The sequence below is a fragment of the Artibeus jamaicensis genome, unplaced genomic scaffold, assembly GCF_021234435.1.
Source record: "Artibeus jamaicensis isolate MK-2021 breed Jamaican fruit bat unplaced genomic scaffold, CSHL_Jam_final contig_490, whole genome shotgun sequence".
Taxonomy (NCBI): domain Eukaryota; kingdom Metazoa; phylum Chordata; class Mammalia; order Chiroptera; family Phyllostomidae; genus Artibeus; species Artibeus jamaicensis.
This window is the reverse complement of record NW_026521861.1, coordinates 11,319,039-11,342,417: the sequence shown is the minus strand read 5'-3', so window position 1 is coordinate 11,342,417 and position 23,379 is coordinate 11,319,039. Positions and strand designations below refer to the sequence as shown.

The 23,379-nt window shown below is 51.1% G+C and overlaps 1 protein-coding gene across 2 annotated transcripts in view; it reads left to right on the top strand.

The window, feature by feature from the left end:
• Nucleotides 1–239: 239 nt before the first annotated feature.
• The window catches only part of AFAP1L2 (actin filament associated protein 1 like 2), a 91,633-nt gene continuing 68,493 nt past the window's right edge, over nt 240–23,379 (top strand). The window contains exons 1-2 of one of the 2 annotated variants that reach the window (XM_053668441.1): nt 240–348; nt 5,854–5,907. In XM_053668441.1, the coding sequence (XP_053524416.1) occupies nt 333–348; nt 5,854–5,907 (70 nt within the window). In that variant the 5' untranslated portion in view covers nt 240–332. The remainder of the gene's footprint in view (nt 349–5,853; nt 5,908–23,379) is intronic. The other variant, XM_053668444.1, reaches the window with a different exon arrangement.

Genomic DNA, 23,379 nt, shown 5'->3' with positions numbered 1-23,379 from the left:
GAGAGCCTCCCCCTAGGGTGTGGGCACGTCCCGGTCTAGATCCCTCCCGCCGCCTCCGGGGGCCGGAACGTGAAGGCTCTGCCAAGCTGTTGGGAGGGGAGCGAGCGCGGGTGCGCGCGGACCGTGTGGTGGCAGTTCCCCGGCGGGGGCGGCAAGCCGGGCGCGGGCCGGGTCCCAGAGCCCAGAGCCCAGCGCGCGGCAGCCTCTCCTGGAGGTCGCGCCGCGAGCGTGACATCACGGGGAGGGGCCAGCGCGGCGCCCGGGGCGCAGCGCCTAAGCCCTGAGAGCGCTGCGCCGGAGCAGAGTGGCAAGGAGCGCGAGCCGAGGTCCCCATGGAGCGGTACAAAGGTAAGGGCACGGGTTCCCCGCCGCGTGCACCCACTTTCTTCCCGCCCCGCAAAGCGTCCGGAAGAGTTAGGGATGGCGCTGCTGTCCTATGGTGCGCCTCACATCCCGTGGGATTCAGGTGAGCGCAGTCGCCTGCTCCGCTCAGCCCAGATCGGGACCAAAGACCGGGGCCACAGCTTCGTCGCGGGTGGGTAAATGAGCTCCTAGGTGGTGGCTGTGGCGCGGGCCCTTTGATCTTTCCAGGGCGCGGACGGCTGGGGTCGGCGAGGGGGAGCCTCTCACCTGTTGGAGGCGAGATTGTGCCCTTGGCGACCGACCCCCGCCCCCTCAACCCCGGGCCGTCCCGGAACGTGCTGGGGCCCGAGGGGGCCAGAGTGAGGTCTGAACGGTGAGGAACGGCTTCGCGGCAAAGGGGCGTGTTATTAGATCCTTTCGCCCGGACGCCAGCAGGAGTGGAAGGATTCCCGCAGACCCGGGGAAAGAGCCTGCGCGGGGCTGAGCTTTGTTGGTGGGGTGGGCGTGCAGTCCCACTCCCACCTAGGTCAGGCCGCCCCAGTCGTCCCACTGCTCCGATAACCGTCCCTCTCCGAGCTATTCTCTCCCCCGCCCCACCCCTCCCCTCCAAGAGGGGACGGTGCACGGATTGGGTAGGGGTGAACCGCGTGCCCCGCAGGTGGAACTCGTGGAGGCGCCCGGAGCCCAGGGCTTAGCTCGGTGAGCAGCTGGGCAAGTTTTGGGTTGGGCCCTGGCCGGGAATGTCGGTCAAATTCTGGTGGGCGGGCCGGCCCGGGTTGTCTCGTGCCCAGCTCGCACCCGTGCTCGGAGCCCCGGGATTGGAGTCTGGAAGCCTCGGATTGTAGACCTTTGGAAAAAGGAGTTTCAGAAACTGCCCCGCAAGTGGGACGTTGCGGGCGCCTTCTACCCATCCCCCCCCTTTCTTTTGGGAAAGCCTCTTGCACTTTCTTGTCCTGGACTCGTCTCTGCCAAACCTGACAGAGGAAATACCGTTACTATATTTATTTTCCCTGGGAAGAGAGGAAGAAAAGCCAATGCTCAGATTCCCAGGGAGTCTCACTCTCAACGGTTTGTTTTCAAAAACTGACAGTAAGGAAACTTTAGGGATTGGCTTTAGTTCCCTAAGCTAGCCGCGTCTCTGGATTTCCCCACTGCTTTTTCTCATCTGAGTCACCTGGTTACAGTTGAGGGCGAAATACCTAAATTGTAGGCAGGGCTTCAGGTGTAAAGGAAGGGGCTTTGCCGGGAGCAGGGAAACCAGCTGGGGTTGCAGGGTTAAATTAGCTGGCAACTCTCTGTGTCTTTCTGTGAACCGTCCCTGGAGCCTCTCCCACATTTCTAAGCGGGTGGGAGTTTTGTCTAAATTCTGTTGAGCCTAAGTTTTGTGCCTGATGCATCACTGAAGTAATGCGCCCTTAAGTAATCTCAGAGACTGGAGGAAGCCACAGTCCCTCTCCTTGTAGAATGGCAGTTTGCTGCTCCCTCCCTGATTCTGTCCCCTCTGCCCTTCGGGAGGGACCCGCACAGGGAATTCAGGACTTGAGTTGCCCTCCTGAGGCGAAGTGTTGGCCCCTGGCATTCCTTCCAGCTTGGGGGGGGGGGGGCGCTGTCACGCCTTAAGTGTGGTAGCTCCAGGTTAGGTCCAGGTTGCAAGCTACTTTCTCAACATCTAAGTTAGGGCAAATTTGGGGTCTGCTTTCCCAATGCCCAGTTCTTATCAGAAGGTTTTGTATTAATAGTTTTCGACTTGGCCCTTGACCTGAGAAAGGCTTCTTTCTTATCTTTTCCTCTTGAGAACTTAAAATCCTCCTACCCTAGACGTCAGGGGCGTTCTGCCAACTGAAGGAAACTACATTTCCAGTTCTGAGTGTTGATGTTTTTGTAACACATGTCTCTGCCTCATCATGTTGCAATAAATCGGATACAGTGATAAGCAGATGCATTTGAGGATTATCTGAATTGCAGAGGCTAATGTAGCTCATCTTTTACTGTTGGACTCTGGGAAAAGATCGAGTGTCCTGGGTAAATGCTACCAGGATGTCTACCTTTCAGCGGAGGAATTTGGGGGTTCCCCAAACCTTGTAAAATTCCCAGTTCCCCAGAGAAGCAGATGAGCTGTGCTTTGAACACTCACTGAATTAAAATGTTGGTCTGTGCAAAATAAAGCGTGTTGGGCCCAATCTTCAACTAATTGGCCTAGAATCTTGGTCTCTTCCTGTTTGTCAGAGATTGAGGCCCCGCCCCCTTTCAAGGTAAGATCCAGTAATTATGGGATGAGGGTTAGTGTTTTCAACAACAGAGTTAAATTTAAAAAAAAGCAAGACCTGCTCTGGCTGTCAGACATATGTAAGAAGAATTCTGGGGATGTTAAAAACACTGTAGTGTTTTAAAAACACTATTGGGGATAGGAACACATTAAAATTTGTCTTTAAGCGCCTCATTCTGTGTTTCTAAATTCCCAATTTTGAGCTCTCCCCTCTTCCACATAAATAGAATGCTTCATCGCTGTCTCCAGATTCTCAGAATGTTTCCTCTAATTTGTAAATCTTATCAAGCAGTTGATGTTGGAGAAGTTACTTTCCATGTTCCTCTGCATGTTACATGTTATACACCCTCCAAAACTAGCTCTCCTTTGTAGGTGCTGGCCTGAATGTCTGTTGTTTTGTAGGAGGCAGAGACATGTCTGGAGCTAAAGAATACTGGGAATATCACCCTATGTCTAGTGCAGAAATATCTCCAGACTTTGTCCCTACCCATTCAAAGCTCTTCTGCTAGACAGCCATGGCTTCTCAAGCAAAAACAAGGGCGGGGTGTCTTCCCAGAGAGACAAAGCTTTTATGAGAGCTGTCATTAAGTGATGGTAGAGCCCTGGCTGGTGTGGTTCAGTGGGTTGAGGGCTGGCCTTTGAACCAAAGGGTGGCCAGTTTGAATCCCAGTCAGGGCATGTGCCTGGGTTGCGGTCCAGGTCCCCAGTGGGGGACGCCAGAGAGGTAACCACGCATTGATGTTTCTCTCCTTTTTCCTTTCCTTCCCCTCTCTCTAAAAATAACTATTTAAAAAAAAAAGTGACAGTAGAGTTGCTCTGTCTTGTATGTGAATCTTGTTGGTGTTGCGTAAGCAGAGCTGAGTTCTACGGGGAGCCTTGGAAAGGCTCCTGCCCTCGCATTGTTGACATCCGGGTGCCCCTGCTGGGGGCGTCCTTGCGTGGCTGCCTGAGCCCGTTGGCTGCACTCACCGTGCGGTCGAGGATTCTGGTTCCCACTGCTCTTCCAGCTGGCGAGTGTGTCTAAGGCCAAATTGACTGACCTACTGGGGCCTGCACTTGGAACGTCCACACTGAAGCTTCCTGACAATGCATCACGCTTGGGTCCCCACAGGCGCCGTGGAGATCGTCGCTTGAATTTGGGTCACCGTGGGTGCCAGTGCAACCACTCTCCTGCGTGGTTTTTGTTTCTGAGCTGGATCACCTGACTCGCAGGAGAGGGCACTGTTTAGGGTAGGGCAGGGTGGAGAGAGGCGGGCTGGGACGAGGCTAGCCAGTAAAAATACTTGAAGCTTACACGGGACTCCTGAAATCTGTGGTCAGGAAGGGCTGAAAGAGAAAAACTAATTGGAAGAGATGGACTGGTTAATAATATTCATTGTACCTCCAGAGGAATCCTCTGTTCTGTTCTATTTCCATGCCTAGGGGCCCAAGGTTTTCCCTGTTGAAGTTCTGGTGGTGCTTAACCTTAGCCACACCTGGGACTCACAGGAGGTGCTGCAGACATCATGGATACGCAGGCCCCACCTGAGACATTCTGAGTTAATTGGTCTAAGGGTGTGGCTTTGGCATTGTGGTTTATAAAGGTGTCCAGGTGATTTTAACGTATAGTCAAAGTTGAGACCACCAGGGGAAAAAATAATTACACAACTTCTCACCTGGAAAATTAAAGCAAGTGGGGGGCGAAATGGATCCCCCCGCAAGACTCGCCCGGTGTGCTGCAACCAAATCTTGTGACACTCTCAGAAATCAAACGCAATTCACCTTGCACTGTTATAGGCTTTACAAGGCCGTGGGAACCCTGCTTGAAACAATCTCAAACGTAATGCTTCAGGGTCCTAAGCTCAGGGTTTGCTCAGGGTTGTATCTGACCTTGAGCCCTTCTGACTTTGAAGCTCTTTTGTGTGAGAGCCCTTGAGGCTTTGGCAGAGACAGAACTATGGAGAGGTCACCTTTGGTGCTGAATGACCAGGCAGGGTGGGGGGACTCTGCTTTGAGCCCTTCCCTTCTTCTGAAGGGGTAGGAGCTCTGGGAACTGGGCTGGTTCCCAGCACAATTAAAGGGCCAGGAGGGGCCAAGGAGCTTCAAAGCTTAGGCAGCTGTGCCAGTTTCCTTCCAAATCCCTTTAATGATGGGAAATGTTTCTCCAAAGACTTCTGTCATTCAGAGAAGGGAGACTTTTCCCCCCAAGCCAAAGGAGGCTGGCACGTCTGCCCAGAGCCCAGGCTGAGCCGTGGGGGGAGTGGGGAGCAGTCAAGTGCAGGGAAGCTTAGGAACCAGGAGAAGCACGTGTTCTGTTTCCTTGGGCCAGTCACCGAGCTCCCCAGGCCCCAGTGTCCCCACCTGGAAAGCAGCCTCCAGTGTTTGCCTGGGTGACTTTCCGAGCACTCGGTGCTGGTTGCTCTGTGGTTGCTGAGGAATCTTTGGAGGGAGAGGCCGTCTGGCGGGGGAGAGGGGATGAGGGAGGGCATGCGGGCAGCCCAACAAAGGTCAGTTTAAAATTGTGATTCTTATATATAAAGCCAACTTCCTGTTGAGAGCAGAGAGCGGTGGACTTCAAGGGAAAGAGAATGCCATCAGCCACGCTGGGAACTTGTCCCTCAAGGACTTTTGTATGGCGGTGCCTCCAGAGATGGACAGCGGTACCACAGCCACCTTCTGGAACACTCCGAGAGACAGACCAACTGAGGCCTAAGGAGATTAGCGCTCAGAAAGCAGAAGCAGGGTACACTGTCCCTGACACTTGAGTTTCTAAAGGGCAGAATTCTTAGTGACGGCAGGGTTTGTTTAGAAAGAAGCACTCGAGGCCATTTCAGACCCACTCCTTGTCTCTTCAGTCTTCAGGAGCAAGCCCCCATGCCTCCTCTTCCAGGAAGGCCCCCCGAGTTTCCCTGTGTTCTCTCGCTCTTTCAGGTAGAGCCTTATCGGGGCCGGTCACATTGTAGGTATTTGTTGAATTAATGCCTCACTCTCCTATATGTTTATGTGTCTGTTTCTCTTGTTAGACTGAGCTCCTTCAAGGCAGGGGTCTTGTCTCTCTCCCCAGGGCCGTGACTGGGGAAGGAAGGAAGGAAGGAAGGAATTACAGGCAGGGGCACCATGCTCTGGCCCTGGAGAGCAGAGGGGAATGAAGTGCAGTCACAAAGCCACGTTCAGAAACGGAGACGCAAGCTCGCAGGGGCCTCCCTGCGCTTTCCCGACTTGAGCCTTATTTCTGTCTGTTCCAGCGCAGGGGTGCTGCTGTCTGGTGGTACAGAGAAGGATCCTGCAGGTTTCTGCTTGTGAGTATGAGCCTGTCTGTGCCCTCTGCAGCAGCGCACCTGGCCTCCAGGGCTCCTGAGGGCACAGACCTGGCCGTGCCCAGGCTCTGGATGGAAGGCTGAGGGACCTCGTGGAGCTGGGTGTCAGCCTGGGCACTCCGGGCCTCAGGGGTCTGATCCAGCCTTGCCACTAACTCGCTGCGCGACCTTGGGCAAGTCAATTAATGTCTCCGGGTTTGTTTCCTCATCTGTACAAATGAGGATAACAATTACTAACCTGCATCACGTGCTGCTTGGTGGATACTTTCCAAGAGCTACTGGAATATACTGTGAGAAAAGACAATGTTATGTTAATTTAGGGAAGCGGGTGCTCCAAGACTTCTGTGACGTGGTTCTGACCCCTCCCGTGTCTGCCTCCTTGGGGGCGGGGGTCCTCACAGTTACCTTGGGCACCAGCCGTGGCCATCACGTGCTTTTCGAAGCTGCTGGGAGCTGAGTGGGGGACGCTCAGCCTGTTCCCAGACAACCTAGCTTCTCAGGGCCAGCACCCGCTGTGTTATTCCCCTTCCTCTCGATGTCGACTGGGGAGGAGCCGGGTGAGGAAGTGCTTGTTCTTGAGCCCGACCTGTGGACCTCCACCCTGGCCCCGGCTGACTTTCCTCTGATGGCCCAGGAAGCTTGTGTAAGAGAGAGCCTGACAGCCGAACAAGAACTTCAAGCTCTTTACTCATTTTCTGTCACTTGGTTCTCCTCCCTCCTTGGCTTCCAAACCAACCAACCAAAAATCCCATTGCGAGGGAGGAATAGGAAAGAGTAGGAGCCCTGCACGCATTGCAGCAGACGGGTGTAAAAGAGAGTGAACCCAGGGTCTCTGTGGCTGTTACGTATCAGGGAGGAGTGGGGAGGGGCGCTGACAGGAACAGAAGCTCTGCTGTGTTTGCAGACCCCCCAGTTCTCTCCTCACTTCCTTGAGCCTCCCCCAGGGACTTCAAAGACAGCTGCTAGCCTGCTCAATCTCGGCACACAGTGCAAGTCAGCCTTGTGCCCACGATGGAACCGAGAAAGGGGCAACCTGCTGCTCCCCAGCAGGAATCTCAGTGGTCGCTTTCCCCAGGACAGCAGCCAGCCCACCCTCCTGGTTTGCCCAGGGCTTGCCAGGTTTTCCCACTGACACTCCAACGCCCCAGGCAGATGTTTGGCCACTGTATTCTCAGGCCTCAGTTTTATTAAAAGGTGAAGATTTTGGTTTCCCCACAGCCAAGGTGAAATGGAGCCACTCATTTCATCTCTTTTGATGAGAAAGCACAAAGCCCAACGTAGACACGAGCGAGCAGTTGGTGACCAAGCACGAGTGATACACGCCAGGATGTTAAGCGACAAAAAGCCAGATTCAAAAGTCTACACACTACGTGGTGCCATCTGTGAGACTTTTGGGGGAGAGCCGAACCGCAGGGAAAGAACCTGGGTCAGTGGTGGCTGAGGCTGAGGCTTGGCCACAGAGGGCTTGGCCACAGAGGGGCACAAGGAAAACTTTGGGAATGATAGAAATCTTTATTTTTCTGCTCTTCATGGTGGTAGTGGTGACAGAACCCCAGGTTTTTAGGAAAACTCAGAACTGTGCAGTTTATAGCTTTTTTTGTTTCTGTGTGTACATTATAATGCCAGGAAAGCTGGGTCTGAAACAAACCCTAGTAGTTGGCGATGCTGGGGCTGAAGGTGAAGACTCCATCAAACTTTCCGGTGGCCATCTGGGTGTAAACAGGACCTGAGGCCTCGGGGTGCTCGTGCCTGCATCAATCTGGAAAAGCAACAGTAAAGGGTGAAGAATCTGGTATAAAACAAAAAGGCTGCTTGATGGCTTTTCAGATGCACAGACTTCTCCATGAGGCACACCTGGGGGGGTGGTGGCAGCTCTCGGTCTACTTAGAGAAGAGGACAGCTTCTTCAAACGCAGGCAGCCCATGAGCCGGGAGGGTCAAGGCACACTGAAGCCTGCGCCCCAGTCCCCACCCTGGGGACTCTGCTTCTCCACACACATGGATCTGATGTATTGACTTTGGCCGCCTTTGTGCAAACTGTTTTTTTTTTTTCCCCACCAATAAATTTATTGAATTGAAATTGAGTACCCAAGTCTGCACCACAATTTTTCCTGGCTCTTTGTGTTTGGCAGTCCTGCTTGTCTATGCTAGCTAGTAGCTAGGATTGATTGGAGAACCCGTGATTTAGCACAATAATGCGCCTAGTACCACGTGGTGTGGGGACTCAGCCCTCCTGATTCCAGGCAGGGGACAGCCTCGTGCTGTGAGGGCAGAGTCACCAGGCCTGGCTGCACCAGTCCAGGACCTGGGGTGTGGGATCCCAAGAGAATGAAGGGGCAGCAGGCTGGTGGTCCTAGTGGAATCTGAAGATCCGCGCCCCCCCCCCCCATGGAATTGGCATGTTTTTCAGGTGAACCATGTTTGGCTCAATGACTCAGTGCTGGATTTGTCTTCCCATCTCACTCGAGTCCGTGCATGGGGACCATATGGGCCCATATTGCATTCAATCATGAGTGACACAGAACTTTGCAGGTGCAGCTCCTCTTAATAGCAAATTAGTCCAAGCCACCAGTCACTCACAGAGGCAGGTCTGTTTCATCCCTTCTGGGGTGTTCAGGGAGATTTGCAGAATCGTATGGTAGCTGGTGCAGCCCTCCGTTCTAATCATCTCAGCTTTATGCTGGGACCATGGGGGTGGGAGGGGAGCCGAGAAGTATCCTTTTGGTGCAAACCAGAAGTGAAACTTCCCCAGTGCTCAGTCAGGCCTGACTTGGGGATGGGCCACCTAGGAAGGGCCAGGTTCGGGGCAGCCCGAGCACCACTCCTAGTTTAAAAGCAAGGACAGGAGGGCTGCAGAGGAGACACCAAGTGGGCGTAGGTGGGGGAATTCCAGGGGCTTTTGTACCTGGACCGCCAAGGGTTGCCACCATCTCCCCAGGGCCACCTTGGCACACTGGCCGCCTTTCAGGTCTGGGGACTGTCTCAGCCTTCCTGTTCCACCACCAAGCGAGACTCCTGCCATTTCCTTCCATCTTCCACCTCCTTCTTTCTCCCCCAGTTTTTACACAACAGGATTTATTCATGTTAACTATATTCAAGTCCCCAGATGGGGGGAGGAAAAAGATCGTGTTGAATGAGCTTATTGTTTGGAGATTTCACTGACTTCTTTTATTTAATACCCACAGTCCTAGAACATATTGAGCTGATTTACTAAAATTCAAATGTGGCCCTTTTAGAAGGAACGCCACTTGGGTGCTCCTCGTCCCTGTCGTCGGGGCTGGAATCTAAATGGGGGCAAGTTGGCCTGGGGCATCTCATCTCCATTGTGAAGAGTGTAGAGTCTTCTTGGCAGATATTCTCAGTTACAATCCCAGACTCCTTTTGAGCTTGAGATGGTCACTACCCTACTGCCCTTAGCATCATTAGGCCTTTTGTGGAATCCCCTTCTAGTATATTTTTTGAACAGGTGAAGATGGACATCAGCATTTGATACCACGGTTGACAGGAGTGAGTGTCAGCCTCATGCTCCTGCCTGACGGTCTGATGCAGCTGGTCCATGGCAGGCGGGGCAGAGTCAGATTGTGTGCCATTTAGCACGTTTTGTTTTTTTTGGGGGGGGGCCCTGCAGTCCATGTTGCTCGATTGTGGCTGAGGGTCCCGGTGGGTGTGATGGGCGGGTATGGCCGTCTGGACGGCTGTGACAGCTCCAGGTGTCCGGGGCCTTGGCGATGTCCTGAGCGAGAGCTGCAGGTCCTTGAGCTGGGAGAGGCTTGGGTCTCACTGGACACAGTGGGGGCCTGTTTCTGGTTCAAGTCCGTAACATCACAGACGCCCTGGAGGTCAGCCCGGGGCAAAGCAGGTGTGGGGTTGCTGACCAGACCGTCACCCAGTGGGAGTGGCTCGGGAGCACACAGGGTCCTGCTCGCCTGTGCAGAGTTCTCCTTCCTCCTCCTCCTGCTCTTCCTCTCTCCTTCCTGGTCTATCATCCACTTAGTCTTCCCTCTTGATTTTTGTTCACTTTCTCTTGCTTTCCCTGCCAATTCTGGTCATGTCTCTTGGGTCTTGAATCTAGAAAAGGCTGCCCTCACCACCCTGAGAACTTGAGGTCAGAAAGACCCAGAAAGAGAAAGTCTCCCCTTGGCCCCATGTCTCCCGTTGGCCCCAGGTCCCTGGTGGCCCCAGGCTCTCGTGTCTAGTAGCCATGGCCTGTGTCCCAGGCTCCCCCAGGAGGAGCGGATGACCTCAGAGTCAGGGCGGGGAACGTGGGGGTTGCTCTTGGCCAGACGAAGAGCATCTCATTCTCTCCTGGAAGAGGAGGCCTGAGTGAAAATCTGTTTGGCATGGGCCCTGCTGCTTCGTCAGGCCCTAGAAAGCGTCACTGCACATGGCCGGCTACACAGAAGGCCGCCTTCCCCAGCCCCCAGGGCCCACGCCATTTGCTCAGCCCGAGACCTGGCCAGCCACCCTAGCTGGCCCGGAGCAGGTTAGTGGTGCTGTGACCGGAGTTCCCAGGACAGACTTCTTCTCCTCTCTGAGTCCTCACATAGCCCTGCTGACCTCCAAGGGGTGGAAGCAGCAGCCCTGGCCCCGGCCCCTCCTCCGGCCGCCCCCAGCTCCCTGGAAAAGGGCCTCAGAGAGGGCCTGGCATCTGCACAGGGGGAGCATGAGAACGTGCCACGGTTTGGAGAAAAGTTCCAAACATGAAGGCTCAACATGGACTAAAATAATTTTTCCCATTGACCTCCTGGCCCCTCTGTGGGCAGGCGTCCACCCCCCGCCCATCTGATGTGGGTTTGGTACATGTAACTGTAAACAGTTCAGGCTGTGAGCAAACCTCCTCCAAGAGTTATGGGATCCAGGTGTCGGGCCCGGCTTGCCACGCACTGCTTCCCTTGAGAGTGGGAAAGGCGGGTTTGTTCCCAGAGGGAGGAGTCAGGCTGTTGCTTTTGAGATCAAATCCTTCTGAAGCATGACTCCCTCCCACGCCCTCACCCCCGGGTCCCCACTCAGGACTGGAGGAGACTGTGGAGGGCGGGACTCGAATTCATTAGTGAATCTCTTAGCATGGCGGGGGGTTGCTTCTCTGACCCCTGAGGCAGGGCCCCAAGGCTCTCAAGGGTGCAGGGAGGCACAGAGCTGTTGATGTTGGCGCCAAGGGCAGACCAGCAGCCCGCATCCTCCGTGTGAGAACTCAGGGCCCACTACTCGGGGCGAGGGGGTGGACTCTGGCCCATTTCAGCCTCTACAGCTGGACGTCTGACTCAGGCCCAAGCCTCTGGTCCTCAGCAGGAAGTCTTGGGGGTGTGGAGGTGCCTTCGGGCGATCACCTCCCTTTCCCCAGCAGCACAATAGGGAGTCATCTCCCGAAAGCGGTCACAGGGACTGTGTGGGCAAATGCCTTCAGTAGTTTGGAGGGATATGGGGGGCACCGATCTTTGGGGCTCTGGTTTCTCCCCCTTTTTGCATCCTCCCAGCCCTAAATGTATATTGCTGGTGGGCTACGATGAAGGAGCTAATAAATAAGTGCATTCACCTCGCAGATGCTGGGCGTGATCGGGATGTGCATGTATGCGTGCGTGCCTGGTTTGTATGCAGTGTGTGTGTGTGTGTTGGAGATGGGGAAGCATTGGCCCATTTTCTTAAAATTTGCTAAAGCTGTTTACCTAGCACCCTTAAAGGATGAAAGTGCTGTCCTGCAACAAGACTTACTTTTCTGCCCTGGGGAGGCTGAGGCAGCGTGGAGGAAAGGGAAAGCGCCAGGTCCTTTGATTGTCGGTGGAGTGACTTAACGCATTACTAGCTTATCTGCCTTGACACCTTGACCCCCTGAAATCTAACTCCTCACTACATCTTGCACAGCATCCCCTGCCTTCCTACTTGGCTGCCTTGCATCTCTACATATAGATTTCTTCTCTTACTGGAAGGCATAAAGGCCATCTACAGAGCTTGGAGCAAAATATTTTCTACAAATGGCTTTTCTTCCCTTTAGAAACACGACCATTATTGAGTGTGAAAATGGGTTAGCTTCAGGAGGAAGCAGCCGGTAGAGTCTTGGGTAAGATTCCGCTGCGTCACCAATGACTTTATTCGGTACATTTCCAGTATAAGCACACTTGGCAGTTGGGAAGCTTTGTGGCCAAGAACTTGCATCCAGCAAGAGCAGCAGCAGCAGCGTCCAGCTGAGGTCAGGAAGGGAAGTCCCCATTTCCCCTGGGACAGTGCATACTTGTCCAATGGATGTCTCACATCCACCGTGGTAGCTTAACTTGGATGCTCTGGCACCCTTCTCTTTCCAGAATCGTCTGTGGGTTTCTCTAAGACTTTCGTACACTAGTTCTACAGCTAAGGTGAGCCCCTATTTCTGAAGACCCTGAACGTGGTTCTCTTTGAATGCTAGTGGTGTCTAGGACAGCTTCCCAGGACTACAGGAAGGGCAAGGAAACATGCTGTGTGTGGAGGGGGCAGTCAGAGCCCCTCCCATACACAGTTCATGCCTCACTTCCAACTGTGCCCCAACCACACTGGGCTTTTGAATGTACTGTTCGATTGACGTGAAATGTTCTCCCCTCAGAGCTGCCTGCCAAGCTTGTCTGTCAAGGCTCACCCAGCCTTGACAGCTTGACCCCCTGAAGCCCTTGACCCTTCTTCACTCTACCTTGCACAACCCTCCTTGGTCATGGTCACCGTGTCCATGTTATAGTTGATGGAAAGTCTATGTTCCCGGGAGGCTGTGAGCTTGTCGAGAGCCAAAAGCCATTGTTCCCCTTTGCATCCAGGGCACCCGACCCCATGCAATTGTGTGACTGAGAAATGGTTACTGTCCTCACATTTTCTGAGTTTGACTACAGCAAAGGTAAGGGCTTCCGTTCGTGACTAGACACCCTGGACAAGTTACCACGCAGCTCTCAAAAAAGAGAGAGATTTACAATGTCTAAAACCTTCAAGGGATTAACACTGAGAATATACAAGGAACACCTGCAAACCACAGAAGATAGATGTCTCAGTAGAAGAGGAGATGAAGAAAGGATATGAATGAAGTTTACAGATGAAGGAGCCCCCAGAAAGCTAACGAGCCCTTGAAAAATGCTTGGGCTCCTTTAGTTGTTTTTTTGTTTTTTTGTTTTTTTATTTATCTAGTTTTTTTAGAGAGAGGGAAAGGGAGGGAGAAAGAGGGAGAAAGACATTGATCAGTTGCCTCTCGAGGCCACGGCCCCCACAACCCAGGCATGTGCCCTGACAAGGAATCAAGCTAGCAACCCTTTGGTTTGCGGGATGATGCTCAACCCACTGAGCCAGGCAGGGTGCTTGGGCTCCTTGAGTCATCAGAGAGACAAGCCAGCCCAAACCCCCAGCCAGCCAGCCAAGAGAAGTGAGCGGCTACAGGATGCCAGGTGTTCTCAGAACATGCAGAAGTGTCTGTGTGGGCCCACACGGGGTGGGTTCGAGCATAATCCTTGCAGCACTGTCTGTGATGGAGGAGAGTGGGAAGCCGGCCCATCTCACCTGTGGGAGTGAACAGGTGAGCTGTATTGGCGGATGCACATCCTGGCGAATTATGCCACAGAAAGAAGCAATGGATTAGATGTCGTCCAGCAACATCGATGGCTGTTTCCGACGTAGTGCTGACTGAAGGCAAGAAGCAGAAGAGGATATTTGACAATAGCATTTACAGCCATTAAAAATTCATAAAGCAGTGCACATTCAGCAGAAACAAACGAAAAGGCACATATTAGAAAGGTCCTGTCTGTTGGGGGCGGGGAACGGGCTACGGGGATGAAGGGGAGTTTGTAAGAGTTTGCTTACAGTCTGCCATTTATACCAGAAGCCTGCCAATCTGACTTGCCGCTGTTTCAGGCGTAGTGAGGCAGCGGAGGAAGCTGCAGCAGCAGCTTGGTGGGAATGTGGGGGTGGGGTGGGAACATGCACCCCTATGGGGGGGGTGTACGGGGATGCCATTTTCCTTTTTATTAATTGCTGTGATGTCCAAGACTCTTTGCCCATGCTATTGTGATAATAGACCATCTTTATTTTACATCCGCCTCTAAAGCTTGTGTTCTATTGAGCTGCAGTGGTGATTAGCAGTCCACCATCCTCATGAGGAGAGGGGTTGCTCATAACCCAGCCTCAGATAAGCCTGGGGTGGGAGAGCTGGTGCCTAATAGTTGTGTATTTTTTCAGTCACGTCCAGCCACTCTGAGCACCGGGGGACATCTTTGGGCCCACATTGTTAAGTACAGGTCATGGCCAAGAGCTGATGCCCACAGGTTTATTGGATTGAATAGAGGGCATCAGAGTTGAAATTTTTCAGTACCTGATTGGTCGGACACAAAGTTGTTACCTTGTGCACAAGGGAATTTTTGCTCCTCTCCACCAGAGAAATGGGAATGTTCACTCAAAACCAGTGCATCCAGACAAGATAAACAGCTTCTCTCTGCCCCTTCCCCCAGCCCAGGTCTGCTTGATCTGGACAGAGTTGGTTCCTAACAATTTTTGTTCCCTCTCTATTTCTATTTTAAATAATAGTTGTTTTCCTCTGTTATCTTCTAAGTCTTTTTGAGACTCAAAGGTGTGTCTGGTAAAGAGCCACTTGGATCAGGGAGGTCACCACCCGCTTGTTTGCTCCGCCCAGTGGTGTGCTCTGCGAGGCGGCCCAGGCCCCGGAGGCAGGACCCAGAGTCTTGTGAGCGTGAGCAGAAAAGCGAACTCTTTGGGGTGTGGCTTAGCAGGTAGGCAGCAAATCCCACTGTGTAAAACTTAAGGTTTTCAGAAAATGGGAAAAAACCCGAGGTTGGCTCTGCTGGTATTCCCGTCATTCTTTCTCATGCTCTGGAAGTCCCTTATTGGCATTTTTCTTCTAGCTGTTCTTCATTCAATCTGTCCACTCACTGACGATGTTAGGGTTTGCTCACATCCTGCACCTGCATTCCCAGTTCCTGGTCCCCCGGAATGTTTACGCCTCGGTGGTGGAACAGTAAAGATCTTCATTTTTGTTTTCTTAAATTCCAGTGTCCACCCCAAGGTGCTTTCCATTTTGAGGGATTTGCAGTTTGCTGATGTCCTTAAACTGTTGTTTCGCATGGGTGAGTTTCTGGGTATTCACACAGGAGGCATTTTCTGAGCTTCCCTGTGTGCCAGCTGCTGTCTGGGCCCTGGGGTGCATCTGGGCACAGTATTCATGGAACTCCTGTCCCAGTGGAGGTCATACTCTAGGGCAGGAGAGCAGCCCGTGAGCAAACACACACCGTTCTGAGAAAGGGTCAGTGCAGAGAGTAATGACTAACACAATAAAGGCAAACAGGGTGTTATAAGAGTCTTTGGGGTTGGTAGTGGTGGCAGTGCCATCATCGGCTGGGTGGTCATGGAGAGTCTCTCTGAGTAGGTGATGTTGGAGTTGAGAGCTAAGTGCAGAGGGCCTGCCATGCGGAGGGAGCAGCAAGAGCAGAGGTTCTGAGGCCATCACGAGCTACAGTGGTGTGGGTGGAGGGAGTGGGTGCAGGGGGCAGAGCCAGCTCAGCAATGAGGAGGATGCACAGGGGCGAGGGGGAGAGTGGGGCCAGGCAGGGAGCTTGGGGCTCCCTCTGAGAGCACTTCCGGAGCAGCGAAATTCAGCTTCCCAGCCACCGAGTCCAGTGGCTGCTGGATTCCAGGCAGCCTTCTTGTTTACAGGAAAAGTCCAAGCACATCCTAAAAGACTATTCTCCTTCATACTTTTCCGAATGAACAGTTCGAGGTGCCACAGACCCATTGGACTCTTTCCACACTTTACTGAAGGGGCTTCTGAGGGTGAGATTGGGTGTGGAGTAAGCCCACAGGCCAACAGCCTCTTGGGGCAGGTGTAGGACAATTGCTTGAGATTCCTGAGTGGTGGTCCTGTGTCCTTTTCACCAGGCAGAGCCAGGGAAGGAAGGCAGCCATTTGATCTCCAAGCCAACCCACATCAGTGGAATGCCTGTTCCTTTAAGAGCCATTGAATGCTGCATTCCCCCAGTGTACCGCTGTAGGGAATATAGTGATGGTTCAAAGTTGCAGGGTTCACGCAGACCTGGTTCATATCCAGCTCGGACACTTTAGACCTTGGGCAATTACTTTTCCTGAGCTTCAGGTTCTTGAAAGGGGCCAATTGCACTCTCCCTTGGAGGCTTGTAAGGACTGAGTGAAATCTTGTACCTGGAGAGCTTTTCAGTGGGTTCAGCATGTGATCAGAGCCCCCCAGTGCTAGACATTGGTGGTGGGTGGTTGGGCTGACTCTGCCATGAGCTGCCGTGTTTACTTGTGATGCCCCAGGTCTTCTGTCTAAGCCATGCTGTCTTGCCGGGTGAGTGGGGAGGAGAAGCTGATTCACAAAGAAGCCATGCATATGAGGACATCATGCCTCATGCGTCTGCCATCCCTAGGCCCAGTTTTCCTTGTCTGTAATAATACCGCCTGCTCATGTCACCTGTCACAGGCTTGTTGGGGAGATCACTGAAGAACTACGCATGAAAGTGTTTTTCAGAAGCTAGGAATGAACACATCTAAGAGAGGACTATTTCAGTGTTGGATGGGGACTTGCAGTCCCAGGTGAGGGGAGGTCCATAGGGCTGTCTCAGTCATGGCTCATTCGTTCCTGACTAATCCTCAACCCAGCGCTACCTCTGTGTGCAGGAGGGCTCCCCACTATCAGCCCTGGCTTTCTGCATCCCCCCTGCCTTCCAGATGCTGCCACCTTCTCCATAGTAAGCAGAACATGAAGATTCAAGAGCAATGCTTAAAAACAATAACTAATACTAGTACCTCTTAATTTTATTCCAGCTTATGTTCCATTTTTTTTCCTTCACAAATAGCAAGATGTGTCCCAAGTCTTGCGATGGGGTAACTGAGGGCCAGAGCCTTTAATTAATTGATTAATTAATTTTATTGGGATGGCATGGGTTCCTAGGGTCATAGGGGTTTCAGTGTACATTTCTGTGGTACGAGATCTGTATTGCACCGTGTGCTCGCCCCTCAAAGTCAAATCATCTGTCACCATATACTTGGCCCTCTTTACCTTCTGAGCCTTTAAACTTAACTGTCACAGAGTGGCTGATGCTGTGGGGTTGGCCAAAAAGTCTCTATGGTTTGTTCAGTAAAATAAAAGACACATTTTTCACTTTCACCAATAACTTTATTGCTTTGGATATTTTGAGTATGTCAGCTATCACTCACGTGGTACATTGTTCATTGTTCTCAGTGTCTCAGTTTGGTCACTGTCAACTTCAACTGGTCTGCCTGACCCCAGAGTATCAGCCAGCAAGAAATCTCCAGCATGAAACTTCGCAAAGCACTGTCGACACATTCGATCAGTCATAGCACCTTCTCCATGCACCGCACAAATCTTTTTTGGCATTTCAGTTGCATTTTTACCTTTCTTGAAATAATAAGACATAACATGCCAAAAATGTTGTGTATCCCCTTCTATCTTTAATATTAAAATGACTACACAAAAATTCACCAATTTTGATAAGTTTTTTCAAATGCACACTGAAATGACAGCCATCATGATACAGTCTAATCTAATTATTTTTGGGAAAAGTTAAAGACAATTAAGTGCTACCGGAGCCGTCTTACGAGAAAAAACCAAATGAACTTTTTGGCCAACCCAGTGTCAGAAGATGGAGTTGGAGACTCCCCGCGGGGTCAAAGCCTTGCTGCCCACGTGTGACTGTGACCGTGGTCACAGGCACGGCAGCAGTATCCCACCCCTGGGCGCTTTATCCTCACCATCTCGTTGAGTCCTTAGAGACTCTGGAGAGGTGGTGGTGAGAGCTGGAAGTGCCAACGCTCACCCTCCACCAGGTCCCTGTGGTCTCCCTGGGAAAGCGAAATACTCTACTACGGAGTGTTCTGATAGGAAGAGCATCTTAGAATCTTCCCGTGACTGTCTTGGCATCGCTTCATTGGAGAAGTCCCCTGGAATGCAGGGACTCGTTCCCCTGAGATTGGCTGAGCTCAGAATGTTACTGAAAAGCTTCCCAAAGCTTTTCTAACAGACACTTTCTTTTCATTCCAGGCCAGCAGAATTGGGACTGCGCATGGGGGTGGGGAGGCGGGAATCAGCCATAAATATTATTATCCTTATTCTGTGAGTGGAGAAAACTGAGACCAGAGGCAGCCCAAGCAAAACCTCACAGCCAATTCAGCTTCCTAAGGCTCTAGAGCACATTCTGCTGCCTGATAGAGCCCAACTGAGCTAGACTTGGTCACCATCCTCAAATGGCTTTAATCTTGACCCATAGCATCATTTGCATCTGATATTAAATGGGATGTTAAGTCCATTTGCTGCAGTCCCACCATCTTGATGTGATTCCCCAACATTGCTAATAGCTGAGGTCTGGCTATCCCCAAGGAGATCCCTGGCCTGATGAAATAACCTTTTCTGAAAGGGGGTCTCTCTCTGTGCCTGGGTTCCAGGTGTCCTAGCTCCCTGTCGTGTCCCCAGCTGGCCCAGCCAGGCCTCAGCTGATGTTGTTTATGCCATGCAACATGCTGCCATCCCTTCACGCTTGCCACTCACACCCAGCTTCATCCACGGCCCCCTCCTCCAGGAAGCCAGTTTTCATTGATTGCATGTACCCCTGGCTGCTCGTACTTCACGTGGGACCCAGGCAGTACACTTGTGTCTGGGTCTCTCTTCCTTGTAGCCCTGTCTTAGCCCTATGGCCAGTTTTATAGCCCCTAAAACGCACAAAAGCGTGTACGGCACGCAGGTGGGTATTTACTTTGTTCCTGGTAGTTCCCAGGAGTTTCTGTTCAGTTTCTCACCCGCCCCCTTCAGCCAGACCTTGAGCCTTCCAAAGTCCCTGCTGAGTGTGGACCCGGCATGTTTTGTGCGTGTGGTGGCCGAGAGGCAAGGCAGGGATGGTCCCTGGCTATTGGGCATGGTTTGTGTCACCTGGCCCTTCTCCCAGTGGGCCTGGAGGTAGGTGTTTAGCCAGCATGCAGGAGGCCTTGTCGGCTGACCTCACCCATGATGCCTTGCATGCTCTGCGATTAGCGAGGTGATCATGAACTCTGGCTTGGCGAGGGAAAGGTGAGCACTTCCTCCACTTCTGACCGTTTAGATAAGTGAGGATGTTCTTGCTTGGAAAATAAATCTCACCGTAGGCAATATTCAGCCACACGCCGTTCAAGCCCGACAGCTGTCTCTTGTTTGTTGGCAAATGTTCCCGGTGATGAATGTCCCCCATCCACGTCCACAGCCATCCCTAAATGGAGGCTTTGGACAAGTGTGGGGGGAACAATGGCTCTTCTCAGAGAGCTCTCAGCAGATGCTCCTAATGAAGTTGGTTCATCACTTGGAGCTGGGTCAAGACCACAGACAAGATGCCATTGATTCAGCAAGGAAGGCCCCAAACAGCCGCGGAGATAGGCTGGCGACAGCAAGGAGTAGGGAAAAGGATGGCTTCTGAGAAATGCCCCGAATAACCAGAGGGAATGATTCCACCTCTCAGTACTGTCTTCTAGAAGCTGACTTATGGGATGATGGCCCTTCCTTTTGATACGCTTGCCAAACCCTTTGCAGTCTTACCAGGGGTGTCCAACCTGTGGCCTGCAGGCCGCACGCAGCCCAGGCTGGCCGTGAATGTGGCCCGACACAAAATCGTAAATTTACTGAAAACATCGTGAGGTTTTTTGTGACTACGTGTTGCAGTGTATTTAATGGGTGGTCCGAGACAACTCCTCTTCTTCTAGTGTGGCACAGAGATGCCAAAACGTTGGACGCCCCAGCTTTACGGGATTGTTGGCTTTCGGAGGGTCTAGTCCTCCTAGGCACAGTGTGTTCCCACATCCGCTGTTCCCAGTACCCACTGAACGGATGAGGGTGCTGGGGCTAAGAGGGACAAAGGGCTCGACCCAGGACCTGACCTTGGCCCTGGCCTCATGGTCTGAATGTGTCTGCTTCATTCTTCCTGTAACCAGGTAAGAGAGGATGATGGATTAAACGCTGGGGAGTTACGCAGAGCCACTGAGGGCTTCTGTCCCCAGAGCAAGGCTGTGTGTAGCTGGGAGTCAGTGGCTCAGTGCTCTCAGCCCCATGCTAGGCGATCCAGCCCCACCTCCAACAAGTTTTGTAAGTTCTGCTTACATCCCTTTTTCCTGGTTGTGTCTCCTCTGACTTTCTAGGACAAAGATCAAAGGTCAGGTTTCCAAGATGGTAGGGCCCAACCTAGCCAATTCAGTTTTTCTTTCTCCCTTTTGTTTTCTTCTTGCTGTGTCCTCCCCCTGCCCCGCCCCACCAGTGGAGGTATTTTACATCATTTAAAATAGAATGAACAACAGCTACACATTTGAAATTGCTGTTTTACAGGAGAAGTCATACATGTTTATTATAAAATACTGCCTCTGTAGCAAAAATTTAGAACATGGAATGTGAAAATCCTTAGAATTCCATCCCCGGTGATAGTATCAGTCAAGGATATATTTGTGCAAACATTTTCCTCCTCTCTACAGTGACCCTAACTCCCTCTCCTCCCCGCTCCCCTCCCCCCTCCCTTCCTCTCCTCCTCCTGCCCTTGCCTCTTCCTTCTCCCTTTCTCCCTCTCTTTCCTTCTCTTCATCCTTTCTCTTTCCTCCCCTCTTGTCCCTTTTGCTCTTCTTTACAACTTCATCAGTGTAAAGTTTTAAAATCCAAAAGGGCACAGTAAAAAGTTAGCGTCTCTCCAACCCCTGTTCACTCTCCTTTGCTCCAGTTTATTATGTGGACATCAAAAAAAGAATCCATGCGTCAGCAGCTACATACATGTAATTTCCCCTTTTTGATTCCAGTGGAGCACGCTCACTGGTCACCTTGTTATTAACTGATAAGTTAAGGCTGCGTCTTGATGCTCCTTCCTGATACACCTACTGTGTTCTTGGTAGTGGTGCTCAGTGTCTCCTCTTGTGGAGATGGTGTAATTTATATAATTCAATTGGCATTTACGTTTTCCCCGATCTTTTGCTATAACAAACAACGCCACCTTGCATGGAGGTCATTTCAGACATGTGGAGGAAATCTGCAGCGGGAAATCTCAGGAGTGGACTTTGCTGGGGTAACGGTTATGTGCACCTAGGATTTCTGTGTTGCCGAATGCCCGTCTGGGAAGCTGCGTCCTTACTACTCTCATCAGCAAAAGGTCGAGAGTATCTGTTACCCTGCAGTCTCGTCAACACAACCTGTTATTACAGTTATTGTAAGCAAAGTTGAACACTGTTTCCTATCTATAAAGGCTGTGTGAGCGTGTGTATATGTGTCTGTGTGAGTATAGTGTCCATACGTATTACCCATTTTTCTATTGGATTGTTGGTTTTTTTAAATTAATTTTGTAGGGGCTTTTTATCTGTAAAGGAAATTACCCTCTGGGTGTGAATTGCAAATCCCTCCCCCACTCTGGTTTCTTATCTTTTGACTTGCTCTTATGTTTACTCTTCCAAAGTAGGATTGTGTGTGTGTGTGTGTGTGTGCGTGTGCGCGTGATCAAATTTATCTCCTTTTATGATTCAAGATTTTGCTGATACTTAGGAAGTCTTTCCCTGAAATTACACTAAAAAATCTTTTTCTTTTTTTAAAACAGCTTTATCAAGACACCATTCACATGCCATACGGTTCACCATCCAAAGCGTACAACTCAGTGTTAAGTATAGCCACAGATACGTGCAACTATGACCACACCGATTTTAGAGGATTTTCACCACCTCGGAAAGACACCTGTACCCTTTGGCTATCACTCCTTATCCTTCATTCTCACCCTGTCCCCCAGCCCAAGCAGCCACCAATGTACTTTCTGCCCCTGTGCGTTGCCCTCTTCTGGACTTTCGTCTGGATGGAATTACATTATATCTAGACTCTTGCGATTGGCCTCTTTACTGGCATGTGTTTGAGGATTAGTCTAAGTCATAGCAAGTCACCAGTATTTCATTTCTTTTTACGGCCAAATAGTATTCCATGGTATGTCTAAGTATCGATATGATACACTTTGTGTATCCATTCATCCGTTGCTGGACATTCCTGTTGTCTCCACTTTTGGCTATTGTAAGTAAGGATGCTATAAACATTTACATACACGTTTTGGGGTCCACGTGTTTTTGTTTCTCCCGGTTATATGCCTAGGAGTTCCGGGTCACGAGGCAACTCTGTGTTTACTCATTTGAGCAGCTGCCAGACAGTGTTCCAAAGCAACTGCCCCATTGTACATCCCCACCAGCTGTGTTTTCTTCTAGGACATTTGTGGTCTTGTTTCATGTTTGAAGTTTTTGGACAATCTGAAATCCTTCGTAAGGAAGGATGGCACAGGGGTGTAAGTGTGTATTTTTCCATATGGTTGCATCGTTGTACCATCAGTTTTTTTCAATGATGTTTCTTTTTCTCAATGTCTGTGCATAAATGAAATCACTGTATATACTAGAACCTACTCTGTACCTTCTAGTATTTTTCCTTGATTTTTTTGTTCATCGATATACTATTACAATACTGCTTTAATTTGTGTAACATCATGACATATTCCCTTGCTCTTAATTTCTAAAAAATGTACTCATCGCTAGCATTTATTAAACCTCATCTGTATATAGTGCGGAGTTAGAGATCATGGCAATCAAATGCAACATTGTTCCTGCCATCTAGAAACTTGTAGTAAAAAAAATTCTCACCCTGGCTGGCATAGCTCAGTGGATTGAGCTGGGGCCTGCGAACCACACAATCGCAGTTCGATTCCCAGTCAGGGCACACATGCCTGGGTTGCAGGCCAGTTCCCAGCTGGGGATTCATGAGAGGCAACCACACACTGATGTTTCTGTCCTTTTCTCCTTCCCTTCCTCTCTAAAAGATAAATAAATAAAATCTTAAAAAAAAATTCTCATTGCCATACCTTCAGAAGAACACTCTACATAAATTATCTCGTTTAACCTTACAATTCTGTGAGGGTAGAGTTTTTTCATTCCCATTGTAGACATGAGGAAGCCAAGGCTTTGAGACAGACAACCCTGAGACAGGAGACAGACAGGCTTTTGAGAGGGTTGTCTCTCAAAAGTTCTGGGCCCGGAGCTCTTGGGTGCCCTGTGGAGAAGACATCCGGGGCACCGAGGTGGGAGATTCCACTTAGGGTCTCCTCTGGAGCCCGTGTGCGCCCCCTGGTAGTAGAATGACTGAAATGAGTGAGCCTTCTGAGGAGAGATGCACACCTTGGTAAGGGAAGCCTCGTGAACGTAAATTCGGTCCAAATTGTCACTGAGATCCCAGACAGTGGGGCAGTGAAGTCCTTTCTTTGGCTACATTCTCTTCCCAGATTGTGTAACTGAATTCCCTGCCAAGAGTGGAGTTTTGTTTTGTTTTTTCCCCCCCCTTGCAAAAGGATAGCAAAAGAATTTGCCACATAAAACATACAAAGCCCCAACCAATGAAATCGTCATCTCTTCCCAAGCAGACTCAGTCTGGTGACCTTGGCCGTGTTCACTCTCTAGGGAG